General features: G+C 37.1%; 1 protein-coding gene across 6 annotated transcripts in view; it reads right to left on the reverse strand.

Annotated features, from left to right (window-relative positions):
* Nucleotides 1-15,178, reverse strand: part of Marchf7 (membrane associated ring-CH-type finger 7) — a 40,886-nt gene that overhangs the window by 9,847 nt on the left and 15,861 nt on the right. For all 6 annotated transcript variants that reach the window (XR_007834545.1, XR_007834543.1, XR_007834544.1 and 3 more), the window contains exons 2-6: nt 9,128-9,292; nt 8,360-8,555; nt 6,167-6,334; nt 3,538-4,630; nt 1,477-1,646 (exon numbers count right to left, since the gene is read on the reverse strand). Coding sequence is in view for 3 of the 6 variants with exons in the window: in XM_051184633.1 (XP_051040590.1) it covers nt 1,477-1,646; nt 3,538-4,630; nt 6,167-6,334; nt 8,360-8,555; nt 9,128-9,280 (1,780 nt within the window). In the remaining 3 variants the exon portion in view is untranslated. The remainder of the gene's footprint in view (nt 1-1,476; nt 1,647-3,537; nt 4,631-6,166; nt 6,335-8,359; nt 8,556-9,127; nt 9,293-15,178) is intronic.

A 15,178-nucleotide genomic window follows, 5' to 3' on the forward strand; every position in this document is an offset into this window, starting at 1 on the left:
ACTCTCCAATCTAGCTGGACTGGCTGGCCAGAGAGCTCCAGAGATCTTCCTAAGTTAGGAAGGGTTAGGCCATGCTCTTACATGGGGGTTGAGGATCTGAACTCAGGTCAAGTTTGCACAGGAAGCACTTTATCCTGTTAGGCCATATCCCTAGCCCATTTCACAGGTTATCATCTTAAGATCCTTCAATTCTTAGCAATGCTGGGTTAATCATACCCACTTTCACACAATTATTTTGGCTTACACAAAGTAAATTTTTCTCACTTTCTTATCACAAATCTGGCTGGAGGTCTGGTCTTATCCTAAAATCTATTCTCATGAACAGTCAATAAAAATAAGAACATTTCAATTCTGCCCCCAACAATACCTTCCCATTATACTTAGATAAAAATTTAAGCTCTAGCCTCTATCTTTAAGTCTTTCATGAGCTAGCCTCTACTATTCTCTTATCTCAATGTATCAACCAAACCTTTACCCAACTATTAATTAGATGCCAACCACACCATACAGTACTCAGTTCCTCAAATACACCTAAGTCTTTCTTATTAGCTGCTCTGTAAAAAATGGGTCTTTCCTTCTGAGAGCCAGTTCCATATTATCAAAATCTAAAATTAAATGGTGTTCCCTAAGAAAGTTGTTCCTTTAACAACAACTGACAGAGCAGGTGCTTTGTATGTCTTGTTTACTGTGCTCCCACTCCTGGAACTGTTCTTGACTCTCCAACTAGTACACAAAGGAATACCCTGACAACCTGCTAAATGACACAGGAAATCTTTCTCAAAATACAGAGCTGTTAAACAGTATGCTTTACTTAAAGGATTGTACATGCCATAACCACTGGTTAAATTATAATTATATAGAGTATACAAGTATGAATAAATTTAGTAATAAGGAAAAAATTGTTAGTCAAAATGCCTACAATGTGTATTATGGTGATATTTTGTTTTTTAATCTAACAAAGCTTGCCTGAAGATAAGAATGCAGAACTAAACCACTAGTTAGCCACAATCTAAGCTACTAGTTAGCCATATAATCCAGGCAGTGGTGGTCACACTTTTAATCCCAGCACTCTGGGAGACAGAGGTAAATGATCTCTGTGAGTTCAAGGCCACCCTGGAATACATGAGAGTGAATCAGTGCAAAAGAGAAACAGAGTTTACACCTTGAATCCCAGCCCTTCGGGAGACACACCTTTCTTTAAACCCAGAGCGAGAGAGGAATATAAGGTAGGAGCTCAGTGCAGTCTCAGGAAGTCTGAGGTTTGATGGAGAGCACTGCAGTCTGCAGTCACTCTGAGAACAGGATTACCCCATATTTGGTCTGAGCCTTAGTAGAGATATGAACTCGCTAGTGGCCTGGCTGCTTTTCTGATCTTCAGCTTGAACTCCAATATCTGTCTCTGGGTTATTATTATTCTTGCTACAATGTATCTCTTGGAAAAAGATTTGAAAACAAAATCTAAAGGTTGAATCTTACCAGAATTAATTTTGGCCTGTAACCACTTTTTCATACACTCTTGATGGACATACTGCAGACTCCCTGTGCATTTGCATGGCTCTATCAGTAAATTAGATGATGATGCAGCTGCCATCTGACAAATTCTACATAAGTCTCCTTCTTCTTCTTCAGAGTCTTCTAAAAGGAGGCTGAAAAAGAAGGCACGGATTTCAGAAATGTCTTAATTCCCCCTAGATGGACATGTTCATCATATAGAATCTCAGTCTTTCATTTCTGCTCATACTGAGCACAAAAAAGCAAGCAGTAACAATAAAGCAACAATAGTAACCTCTGAGAGTTCATGTTATTATGAGTAAAAACTATTAAGTAATAAGAGCAGCCACACTGAAACTCAGTTGCAAATGGTTTCCCTTTTGTCTTTGGTAATATAGTTCACTTTTTTCACAATCACTAAGGTTTTTGTTGTTGTTGTTGTTTTGTTGAGACAGGGTTTCTCTGTGTAGTTTTGGCGCCTGTCCTGGAACTAGCTCTGTAGACCAGGCTGGCCTCCAACTCAGAGATCTGCCTGGCTCTGCCTTCTGAGTGCTGGGATTGAGTGCTGGGATTAGAGGTATGTGCCACCAAGGCCTGGTTTCAATCACTGACATTTTAACTACTAAAATCTTCTAGATTACTTTAAATACAATTGTATAAGGGTAACATACACATCATTTTGTCCATTTTGTTAGTTGCAAAAGAATTTTACAAGTATCTCAATGAATTAAGTACATACTGACTTGTGGTTTCTCATTCATGTTATCAAAACTGACAAATTCTTTGTATTCACTGAATCAAATTTTTAAAAATAGACTTGAAAGTTCTCCATCACTCTACTCTCAATCTAACTAAATCATTTTAGTATCTATAAAGGAAAGCTTTTTAAAACATGCAACATTTTCTATTATCCTCCATTTAACAGGCTAACGTACCATTTTATCTAAAATCACTTTATAACAGGCAAAGTTTTCTGTTAAAATTTTTATTTTGTTAGTTCACTGAAGGCACATGAAAGAGGCACTCAGTAAACTGACAGTATTGGATGATGAACTGCTACTGAAATACAACCTGGACATTAGACATGAATTTAGCAAGACATTTAAAGAGACATAGTCTATAGGTAGACTTTCTGCCCTAGCTTAGTCAGAAACACACTATCAAGCACAACTATTCTGAAAAGCTGAACATTTTGTTTTGTATTTAACATTATTTCCTTCATAGTTTCAATTACTTTTTACTATGTAGATCCAATTTTCTGTTTATTATTTTAATTGGTCAAGTCTTACAATTCTCATAATAAGGCGAAATATTAAACATACAAACACACATACTGCAAACTCTGTCAAAATAAATGTTCTTTTAAAACTATGTAACTAGGACCTAGTGTCTTTAATGCAAGTACACGGGAGACAGAAGCACATAAATCTCTATTGGTTCCAGGCCAACTAAGGCTACACAGTAAGATCCTTCTTAAAACAAAACAAACAAAACCACCAAGAAATAAAAACTAAACCTACCTAACTAAACAGAATGTTATAAAATTGTAGACCACTCAAGATCAATAAATAAAGCTATCTTTGAAGATAAGAAATCTAAGTTACTATATTCTTCAGATAGCTTACAATCAGAGGAAATTGCTATAATGAATAAACATTAACGATAATATTACTAGGGGAGGGTGGAGTTCAAAATCTGGAATATAGCCCATGGTAAAATATATCTTTAGTAAGTGGTAAACTAATTTATTAAAGAATGACAATGCATTAACATTTGGTTCCTCTTCCCAATTAAATTCTATTTGGCAGTAGTTAACCATAGAATAAAGAATTAATATATGTCTGTATCAAGATAAATTTCATCAAGATAAATACCTTAGATGGCTTCTTGATGAAATTCATACCCTAAAACCTACCTTATTATTATCACCATTTGTCTATAAGACACAGTAACACCATGTAAGTTTAAGGAAGAAACTTCATATAATGAGAACCATTTTAAATCTTTGATCTAGCTTTACAAAGTACAATGAAAATTCAAAGTTACCTTTCTTTTATTTTCTGCAATTTTTCTGGGTCTCTTGAAGGTGCATTTTTAGTTTTATCACTTTTCCCATCAGCTGCATTCCAGCCTGAAGGAATGATATCTACAGTAATCATGACATTGTCAGTCAGATTACTTCCGAGTGCTGGTGGGACTGCAAACCGGAATAAAGAACCGGGAAGAATACCCGCTATTCCTGTACTTCTTCCACCCTGAGGCAAATCTGGTGTGGAGCCACCTGCAGCACTGTTTGATGCTCCAGATGCTTGTGGTCTGTTGGCAGCAGCCCCAAGGGGATCGCTCTGTGCTTCTAGGTGAACTACTTCATTTGATTCTCTTCTAAAAATATGAGATCTAGGCGGTACATCTGACGTAGATATTCTTGAAGATTCATCTCTTCCCTCTCGCCTCCTTCTAGAGAACAAAGGTGTGCATCTATTTCTAAGTGAGGAAGATAACCACGGTCCTGTACTTCTACCTTCTGATTCCTGATTAAAATTTTCTGCATCTGGTTCAGAGCTATGATTTTGGCTAAGAGATGACAAACCCCATCTTCGCCTAAGAAATCTAAATCCCTGAGAAGCTTCAGATGCCCTGCCATCATTGACTTCAGAAGATGATGCTCCACTACGAGACTGTGAAGTCAAGGTTCTTGGAGAAATATAATTTTCAGAACTCAATGATCTTGTATTCAAGGAATCCTGACTAGATCTTCGTGAAAAAAAAGTAGATGACATGCTAGAAGCTATCCGTGACAGCAATCTCCTAGTAGTACGCCTACCTTCATTGTCAGAAGATTCTTGAAATGGTCTCCGAGAGGAACCAACCCTTTCTGAATTGCTTATAATTGGGGTTTCATCTCTACTCGAAAGATAGGAAAATGTGGGATGTGAACTGTTTCGAAAAGATTCTGATTGTCTTGGAGAAAAATGTGATCTGAAAGAATTTCTGCTAGAGTCCCTAGAACTCGATACTGTTTGATGTTCTGAAGGCAATTGGTGATTGGTGGATGATGAATTCAGCTGTAAAGTGCTCACTGAGTTCTCTTTTGGTCTTGCTCCCTGTGAATATGAAGAAGGAACTCTTTCTTGAACATCTATTTTTGAAAGAAGGGAAGGTAACCAATTATGAAATAATTTAATCATTAATAAATGTACATTTATTGACTACTGCCAATTCAAAGACTAGGTTTGAAATGAATACTGCTATCTTATAACAGCTTAACCATTATAGGAAAAAAAAAGTAAAATCAGCAAGATTACAAATTAAAAATAAGGTATGAAAGCTTATAAAAATAAGTTGCTGAGGTAAGCTGGATGCATTAATGAGAAACTGACACACTAGAAGACTCAAAAATTGATACAGTACTTTAGCCTAAGTAGTACAGTGCAAGGATTTTAAAAAAAAGCAAAACCACCACAGGGATTTTCTTATTCAACACAATAAATACAAAAATTATTTTATGTAAATGTTATTGCCCATATAATTTTAAAATATTCCCTGCTAATAGGTAAGAATTTCTTTAATTTTGATACTCTTCAGATACACCTTAGCCCTTTAGTATTTACTTGGAACTTTGAGTCAATACAGGCCTCTGCTGTCTGCAGTTTCAAAAGTGGAGCAGGGAGGAGGAATAGCTCCAGCACTCGGGTGGCACAGGGAGGAGGATCACAGAGTTCCCAGCTTGTCTGGGTTAGTTTGGCCTTGCCTCAAGGTCAACAACAAGATAAAAACTCCTTAACTGGTTGTTTCCATCTCAGTGGGGATAAGAAACATTATTACTCTTTTGTGTGTGTGTGTGGGGGGAGGCACTCCCTATATCTTGTGCAATAGGTACATTTATTGTGCTAATATATGGAGACCAATGAAAAGGACAAACTATTACAGGTTATATATATCTTCCTGTCCTGTAATTTGATTACAGTAAGTACAAACTCCTTTCTGTTACTTTTGTTAACTCCGATCAGTATTCTTTTCCTCAGTTACCTAAAGTGATTGTCTCTGAAAAGATTAAGTCTACACACACACACAAAACTGTACATGTTTGAAAATTTAATCAAAACAATCATCCTTAAAATGGTTCATTGGGGGCTAGAAAGATGGCTCAGCAATTAAGAGCACTAGCTTTATCAGAGGACTCTGGTTCTATTCCCCACACCCACATGGTGGCTCACAGCCATTTAGAACCCAATTCTAGAGGATCTGCCACTTTCTGGCCTCTCTGGACATACATGTAGGCAAATATAGCCATACACATAAAATAATTGTTCAAAATGGTGTGATTAACACATTTTTTTCCATAACTCAAGTTAGTAGTACACATTAAAACTGTTATAGACAACTCATACTGTAGTATGCAAGAATTATCTAGTAGTACTTTATTAACATACATAAAATGCTTTTCATATATAAAGATTTTTAAGTAGACAGAATCTGAATACTCAAGAACATCTGTTTTAAACTGTTTATATTTTTTAAAGTAAAACAATAATAAGACACCAAAAAGTTAGTTCTGATATCTCCATAAAAAAATTAAAATTTACTTCATTTCCTCCATTGTATTCTTATTAATGACACAGAGATCATTTGTACTAACACATAAGCTGTACTTAACAAAGTAGGTTATACATACATGATGAAGTTGCGAAATCACCACTTCGGTGATTATAATCCATAAGATTGCTAATAGAGGAATCTGCTCTCCTCTCCAAATCTCTCCTTTCTCTCATCAAATCTGTTCCGAATGAACCAAGTACCATTGATGAAGATCTGGGAACTTGACTATGCCTCCAAGAAGAATCTTAAAGTAATGGAACAAGTTTTGTTTCAGAGAAAGTTTTCAAGATTTCTGAGGCTCATAAATCTTTAGAAATACAGTGAAGGTAACTATTATCATAGCTATCCCCAGTTATACAGCCATAATCACAAGCCAACTTTAGAAAAACAAAACCACTTAATAATGACCTAATCATCTCCAAATTATCTTCCTGCTTAAACATTCTTCTTTTTTGGTTTAGGGCATCAGATATAGTAAGTCTATGTATATTAAACCCTTAACACTGCAAATCTATCCTCATACATAAGCTAAATGTCTCAGTCATTCTCTGTTACACCTGCCCATGTCCCATGTAACATGTTAAAATAACTATAGATCAAAAATGAAAATTTGACAAAGGTACAGAACACTTCATAAAGTCAAAGTGATATTGGAAAACCACCCAAACAAAAACCAAAATCAGGCATGGTGGCTTTCCTAGCACTAGGAAGCAGAGTAGGAATCAGGCAAGCAGATTTCTGTGAGTTCAAGACCACCCTGATATACACAGTGAATTCTAGGTCAGGGATAAATAATGAGACCTGGTCTCTAAATTAATAAAAACCTAAAGCTATTTTGATATGGCAATTCAATTATGGGATAAATACAATTTTATTAGGGAAAAGCTCCCCCGCTCATGCAGGGAATTGGACTTAAATGCTTACATATTCTAAACATATATTCTATCAGCCTCAGAAATATTTGTACTATCACATTTCATTCAGTCTTTATATAAGAATTAATGTATTTTTTTCAATGATACTCCAAATTTCATTAGATATGATTTCACTACAAAATAAACTTAAATTCTCAAACTTATTTTGTTTCTTCCTTTCCTAGCTTTAGATCCACCCGCCCCATGTTTTTTGTATATAACACAGGCTTGGCTGCTGTGGAACTTGCTTTGTAGACCAGGCTGGCCTCAGAGATCTGCCTCCTCTGCCTCCTAAGTGCTGGCATTAAAGGTGTGTGCCACCACACCTGGCTTTCTCCCTTTCTTAGCTTTATTGATTCTTTTACATTGAGGGAAACTGCCTAGTGAGTTTAATGTTTTGTCTTCACATAGCCTAAGAGAACACATTGTTTCTGCAAAGTAATGTGTGTCTACAAAGTTGAGGTCAGTCTGCTCTTATCCACACTTCATTAGTTTAGTGACCTTCAGAAGCACAGTGTCTTTTCCTTGAAGATTCTAGCTATAAAAACTGAAAGGCATTGCTTATACTAATTCAGTTAGTAATGTACACAGTTATCTCTAACTGTGTTATCACAAGTTTTGCCTCCTTTTACAGCTTTAAGGCTTGTGTAACATTTTACTAGAGTTCCAGTATGGAGGAAATCTCCTGCTTTCCTAACGAAGTTTTTTTGAACAACACAAATATATAAAGCTAGGAAGCTCAGAGCTTTATGGATAAATCATATAAATCCCATGGTGGTTAAGTAATGTGTTCAATGTCATTTTTGTATACTTATGTAAAAGCTCTTAGTTTCCAACATTTTTTAATATTAAATTAAGAGTTTGATCATTTTCTGAAAAGTATTGTATGTTTATCAGTTCAAAACACTCGAAAAGGAAATTTAATATTTATCAGTATGGCTTTTATAGTATCACTTAAAAACTTCTTTCTCACAATAACCAACAAAACACTCATGACTTTCACCAATTTCAACTACATACTAATGTTAGAGCCAAGTATGGTGGCACATGTTCTAATTCATGTTCTGGGCCAGGCAGGGCTACATAATGAGACTGTTCCCTAAACAAACAAAAAAACAGCCATTCTACCCAATTAAAATCTACTAACATTCTCCGTGTTGTAAAACAAAAAGGCAAAATGAGTAGTCCGTTCATTTTTACCACCAACTTAAGGTAAACTATTGGAAACTATTGCACTTCCAAATCCACTGTCATATACAAATTATTCTATTTAAAAATAATAATCTCAGAGGGGGTTTAGACTTTGGACCAAAACATTCATAAAGTGACTTAACAGAAACCGAGTAGCTTCTTACCTGATACTGTATTTAAACCACCTCCAATGTTTCTCCCAGCTGAGGTAGATGTACAGTTTGTACAAGAAAGCTTAGGTCTTTTTGAATCATGATCCCGTTGCTGGTTTTGTGCTCTTGATCGTGCTCCCTGAGTTATCTCGGATTCACTGTACCATGTAGATGGAAATGGTGATGCAGATGCTGACGCTGATGCAGACTATAAAAATAAATAAGGAATAACTGCTGTTAAACACTAATATTCAATTAACCTAAAGGCTGTTGCTAATGTAGCTTCCTAAAGGGCAGGTAATTATTAGGAGGTAGTTAAAATGGTTGTGCTGGGGATAACCAACCCATGCTTCTTGGATGCTGGATACACACTACTACTGAGAAAAACCTTGAGACAGACTGATTAATCAACCAACATTAAAAGCAAAAGCATTTATCAGCTGTATCGTCATTTCACTCACTGCTTTGTACATACAGAGTCAGAATAGTAAGAATTCTAACTGGAAGAGGATTAAGTTTTCAGTCCACAGATAAAACCATTCATTCACAGATACCACCTCACCTAAAATTTATTTTAATTAATATTTGTTTTCAAATGCAAAGTTTTCTAATTTTAGAAAGCATTTTATACAAGACCATACTATCCTATCCAACCTTCAGAAGCTCCCAAATTTTGAAAATCATTAGCTATTTATTTTGTTTCTATTTTAGTAATTTAAGACTGTAGGATTTCTCAGGTACAACTATTTTTTAAAAAATCTAATACATGTAAAATATTACCTGGTATTCAGAATCCAGTCTAAAGGAAGAGTCTCTAGAATGATAGGAATCATTTAAACTAGCTCCTCTATTTCCAGACACCATCCTAGCACTCAAAGAGCCAGAGGGTTGAACAGAAATTCTTCTTGGAATCCTGGAAGGTTTAGACTCCATGTTTAAGGTCTCCTGTGAAATATAAAACGCAAATTTGTGTTAATTGTATTTGGGAAGACAAGTAAGCACTTATAACACCCCACATAAAACAACAATTTATTCTGAAATATCCATTTAGTTTGAGACACAATTCAGGTCTCATTAATAACAAGGCAGCCAAATCAAGAACTGGCCCCCGGGAGGCCCAGCTTATTAGTAGGTAAAGGTGCTTGCTAGCCTTGCAAGTCTGAGAGCAGAGTTCCATCTCCAGAACCCATCCATATTTGTAGAAGGACCGTATCTCAGAACTCCTGCAGCAGTGATGGGAGGCAGAGACAAGAATCTCCAATTCACCAACAAGTTCTCACATCAGTTACCCTGGAGTAAACAATTCATCAGGGAAACATGATGAATTCATACCTCGACAAAGAGAAAAGAAAAAACTGACTCCAGAAAACTGTCCCTTGTCCTCTGCGCACTCACATACAAACTAAATTTTAAAAATTAAAAAGATCAAATAATCAAGACAACTATTTGTAATAATATTGAACTGAGAATCTCTTACCACCCTTCTCCTTAAATGCAGAGGTTTAGTAACATCCAATCAAGGTTTCCTAATGCCCATTTGACAGACATGGAAATATAAAGATGTTCTACAAAATACACAGATCTGTCTTGCAATGCCTGAACTTTTTCTTCACATCCATTTAAACTCTTGGGCCATCCTTCTTAATATATACATGCCTCTTATACGACTTTCACATCTTTTTAACAAATATACCCTCACAACCCTTTTATACATCTGGGAAGCCTATACATTCCTTACTGAATTTCTGCGCATCAGATTAAATGTTCTTTATTCTGTGTAATCTCGTTTTCACATTTTTTTCTTAAGATATCACAGAATGCTATTTGCTATTTGCTTTATTTCCTATTTTCAACAATGAATTTCTTTAGGTTAGGATCATTTAAAGCACTTATATAAAGAACTGGAATGTCTCCAGGTCTAGGTGTTCCCCCCCAGAAGATTCCACAGAGTTCTGACATGTTATAACTACCTGGCAGGAAAGACTAGAGCTGAGACAATAACTGGTCAGAGATGGTAAGTAAGGACCAATCACACTTTCATCAGGACTGCTGAGTTATGCACACCTCTTCAAATGTAAAACTCAGGACTGAAGAGTCAGCAGTTAAGAAGGCTGGAGTCAGCAGTTAAGAAGGCTTGCTGCCTACTCTTGTAAAAGGCCAGAGATCCCAGCACCTACAAAAGATGGCTCACAATCACCTTTAACTCCAGATCCAGGGTTCCATCCCCATCCCCTTCCCCTTCCTCTCCTGTCTTTTGGCCTCTGTGGGCAACTGCAAACACATATTAAGTAAAATAAAGTGAACCTATACCTTGTGTCAGGATGCTGAGGAGGAAGGGGAAGACGGAGGGGGAGGGGAAGAGAGAAAGGAAGAGAGAGATTTTCTTCCTTTGTTTTTATTAGCTCTGTGTTCTTGGTCTGTTGAGAGCAGGTGGCTAAGTCTAACTAAGACTGCCCAGGCTCTGACTTGAACAATGTGAGAAACAGGTACTCGAAACATACAGGTTGAAAATCTTAACAAAAGGATAAATATATAAACCTGGATGTGACACACCCCCACGCCTGCATTCTAGTATTCCAATACCTGAGGCAAGAAAACATGACAGGCCAGCCTGCATTACATAGGGAAAAAAACATGTCTCCAAAATGGAAGTTTTCCTTTTATTTACCACTGATATGATCTCTTAATTATAACATACATAAAAGCAATAGCTGATATTTACCAAATACCATGTGAGGGTAAAGTACCACTGATTATTCATTAGTCATCCACAAATCAAGCCTGTGAGATGGGTACTCTATTAGCCCCACTTAGTAAGAAAAGTTACTTAGAATACTGGAAAGGAATACATTAAGTGAAAAGAGCTATAAAATATATAAACCAGAGATGGCACTAATTATATAGTGATTTAAAGAGGTGGCTCAGTTGGTTAGGTACTGTTGTGCAAGCATGAACTACTCTAGCACTCACATAAAAGCAAGGCTTTGGGGAACCCACCTGTAATCCCAGCCTGGGAAAGGCTGACACAAAATGACTTAAGAGTCTGCTGGCAGTAAGAGACTCAAAAACTAAGGTGAAACACAAGCAAAGAAGGCACCTGATATTGACCTCTGACCTCTATCCATATGCCCTACACACACATACAAAACAACACACACACCCTACACCAACATACCCTACACATACATACAAAACACTACACACATACCCAACATCCACATACAAAACACTAGATACACTCTCCCCCCAACCAAGGAATTAAAATATTAAATTCAGTTCATATTAAAAAATGTGGGACTGAGTGCTTTCCACTTTTATAGATTCGTAACTAAATTTCTAAATTTTCTTTACCTAGTATTTAACACAGAAAAGGATGAATAGAAAGCAGGGCAGGCTGTGCACTGTCCAAGTTACTTCATTTTGTATAGAACAGTACTTTTTCAGGTTATGCCTTTCCCCAAGTCCCTCCATTTTACAAAGGTGTAGTGTACCTTTTGCTAGTCTACTTTAAAGATAGATGCTAAGGCAAAATGAACAGGTAACCTGTCTGGGCAGGCAGATAACTATTCTGGATACACACAATTTATGGGAAGAATAACCCCAGTCATACTCCACAACTATAGGGCACACACAATTAGCTTATGTTAATAAAAATTACTACTTGTAAACTTACCAATTAAATCAGGGATACATGGACATATCAAATCATACCAGAAACACCACCAGGCATTTAGGTTATCAAAAACATCAGTCCTATGATGGGAGATGTCATTCTGTAAATATGTTTCTCATATTGGTTAATGAATAAAACACGGTTGGCCAATAGGAAAGAAAGGTAGGCGGGACTGGGAGACAAGGAGGATTCCGGAAGTGGTAGGGAGATCCAAGATGGTGGACTGAAAGAGAAGAATGCCAGCCCCTCTCCGGTAAGTTAAGACCAAGTGTAAGTACTTAGATTAATAGAAATGGGTTAATCATTACGAAAGAGCCAGCCAATAAGCAATGAAAATAACAGGCAAACCGCGTTACATCAAATACAGCGTCTCTGTGTATTATTTGGGGCTGGCGTGGCAGTGGGGTCAGGCCGGCAGAGAGAAAAACAACTCATAACAATATGGCGTCCAACGCGGACCAAAGAACTTCCAACTTAAAACTTAACACAAGCTTAAAAAGGATTTTAGAAACTAAAGAACAGAGACAAGCAAGGCTTCTTGGAAGCAGCATTTTTCTTGGTTGGGCTGTTTTGCTAGAGACAAGCAGATATTTGCATGGCTCCTTTAAGGGAGGTTTCCTGACTCTGCGTAAGAGGCAAAAACCGCATGGCTTTTAAAGAGCTCTGCTAACAACGAGAGCTGGCAATGGCAGTGATCACATCTCCAAGCCGGCAACATGCTGCTGGATGGCAGCACAGACCAAGGCAGTAAGCACAGCTCTCAGTTCTGGTGGTAAAGGTGCCCATCGCCATCTTGGATAGACTGCAGCTGAAACAACTGTGGCTTTCATTTTAGCAATGCTGTTGTTTACCAGATAAAAGACTCACGGTCACAAAAAATAAAGATTTACAGTAAAGACAGATTCACATTAAGAAAAAGCGCTAAAGGCTTATAGTGTGTTCTAAAATATTGTAGGCTTGGGAGAGAAAAGGAATAAAATGGTTTTAAAAAGACAGAGAGGAGCTGGGTGTGGTGGCACACGCCTTTAATTCCAGCACTGGAGAGACAGAGGCAAGCAGATCTCTGTGATTTCAAAGTAAACCTGGTATGCAGAGTGAATTCCAGGACAGATAAAAGTTACACAGAGAAACCCTGTCTCAAAATATGTAAAAATAGAAGTAGAAAAAACAGAGTAATAAAAAGACCATGTAAAGATGGAAAGCACAGAGAAACTTTGGATATTATATGCTGTTCTGTTATCTTTAAATAAATCATTTGACCTGAGGAAGTAGCAACAACTGTTAAAATAAATGCTGCTAAATTAATTCAATGTATATATTTTAAAAATGCTTTGACTTCAAAATTTAAGTCTAAGGACAGGTTACTGAGGAAAAGGATTTCTAATTTTGTTTCCACAGAAAATGAAAGGCTGTGGATTCCTGCAGACTAATATGGCTTGATCAAGCAAGACCCCCCCTGAAACACTAGGAGACAAGATGATTCCGGAAGTGGTAGGGAAGAGATCCAAGACGGAGGACAGAGAGGGAAGAACGCCAGCCCCTCTCTCCGGTAAGATGAGACCATGAAGAAGTACTTAGATTAATAGAAATGGGTTAATATTTAAGACAGAGCTAGCCGATAAGAAACTAGTAACTGGCCGACAGAATTATATCTAATACAGAGTCTCTGTGTGTTATTTGGGGCTGGCATGGCGGTGGGACAAGTCTGGCACGAAAAACCTTACTCTTAACAGTCCCATAAATGACGCAGCCCTGACTTGAAACATACAAAAGGAAGGGTACCTAAGACCATGGCATAGTGGCAATACCACTTATAGTAAGCATAATTGGGATTTTGAAGATGAACAGGATTCTCCCATGCCCGTTTGTTGTTGTTTTGTTTGTTTTTCATTTTGAAGACAGGATTTCTCTGGGGAGCCCTGGCTGTCCTGTAACTTGCTCTGTAGACCAGGCTGTCGTTTACCTTCCAAGAACTGAGATTAAAGGCATTCATTCACCACCATGCCCTGTTCTTATGCCTGCCCTCTTCAAAGCTAAGCAGCCATGGGATCCCTGCCTAGATTGCACACTGATCCCTTATTTGATTACTTTCGGTGCCTGCAATTAGTATCAGCCTAAGTCTTCACCATCATTACTGGCCACTTTAACCCTTTATTTTTCCGTATTAGCTGTGTGAACCATGGGATATTATGATCTGGTGTTAACAGATATTACTAATTAAGACTAGAATGTAATAAAGAACTTGTGTAATCAATGGTAACAAGCAAAGTAAAACCAATAAAACCTAAGTAGCTTGTGAATTTGCTATTGAATAAATTTTGACACTGAGAGAGAACACAAATAAATCAGTCTGTTTCTGGCTAGGAAACAACAATTATTAATAGCTTTTAAGTCTGTAATAAATAAAACAACATGTCAAGTAGATTATTATGCAACTAAGAATTTCCAACAAATGAGAAATAAGATTAAAAGCTATACCAGATGTGGTTAAAGAAACTATATCAGGAACTGCTATGAACAGGCTATCTTTAATAGTTCTTTTTCTCACTTTTCAAAACCTCATAAAGAGTAAATGGGTCAAAGTCTTAAACCATAGAAAATACAACTTAAAAAAAATTACAAAGGAACACTGAGGCAGATCTGAAGTAGGAAAGGTTCAGTAACTCAGGAGAAGAGAGTGTTACAGAAAGATGTAAGAGCTAGAAACAAAAGGATTCGACCTTATGATCATAGAACAAAAATCTATGGAAACAGTAACGACAATCCCTCAAAAATGAAAACAGAATTATCACAGAACCCAGCAATTCCATTTCTGGGCATATTCCAAACCAAATGAAACCCAGTGGAAATAAGGGTCTTAGAATATTTGTACATCCCCAATCATAGCGGTATTATTCATAACAGAATCCAAATGTTATCGGTAAATGGCTAAGCAAAATGTGGCTCAGCAGGTCAATACACCTGGTACCAAGATGGACAACCTAAGATGGATCCCTGGAATCTACATGTTTGGAAAATCAACTACCACAAACTGTTATCTATCTGCACACTTATGTGTGGCATACATGGCACCCATATACTAAAATAAGCTGGGTGTGGTAGTGCACACCTTTGATCCCATTATTCATGAGGCAGAGGCAGACTGATCTCTTGGAGTT

Source organism: Phodopus roborovskii, unplaced genomic scaffold (assembly GCF_943737965.1).
Source record: "Phodopus roborovskii unplaced genomic scaffold, PHOROB, whole genome shotgun sequence".
Classification (NCBI taxonomy): domain Eukaryota; kingdom Metazoa; phylum Chordata; class Mammalia; order Rodentia; family Cricetidae; genus Phodopus; species Phodopus roborovskii.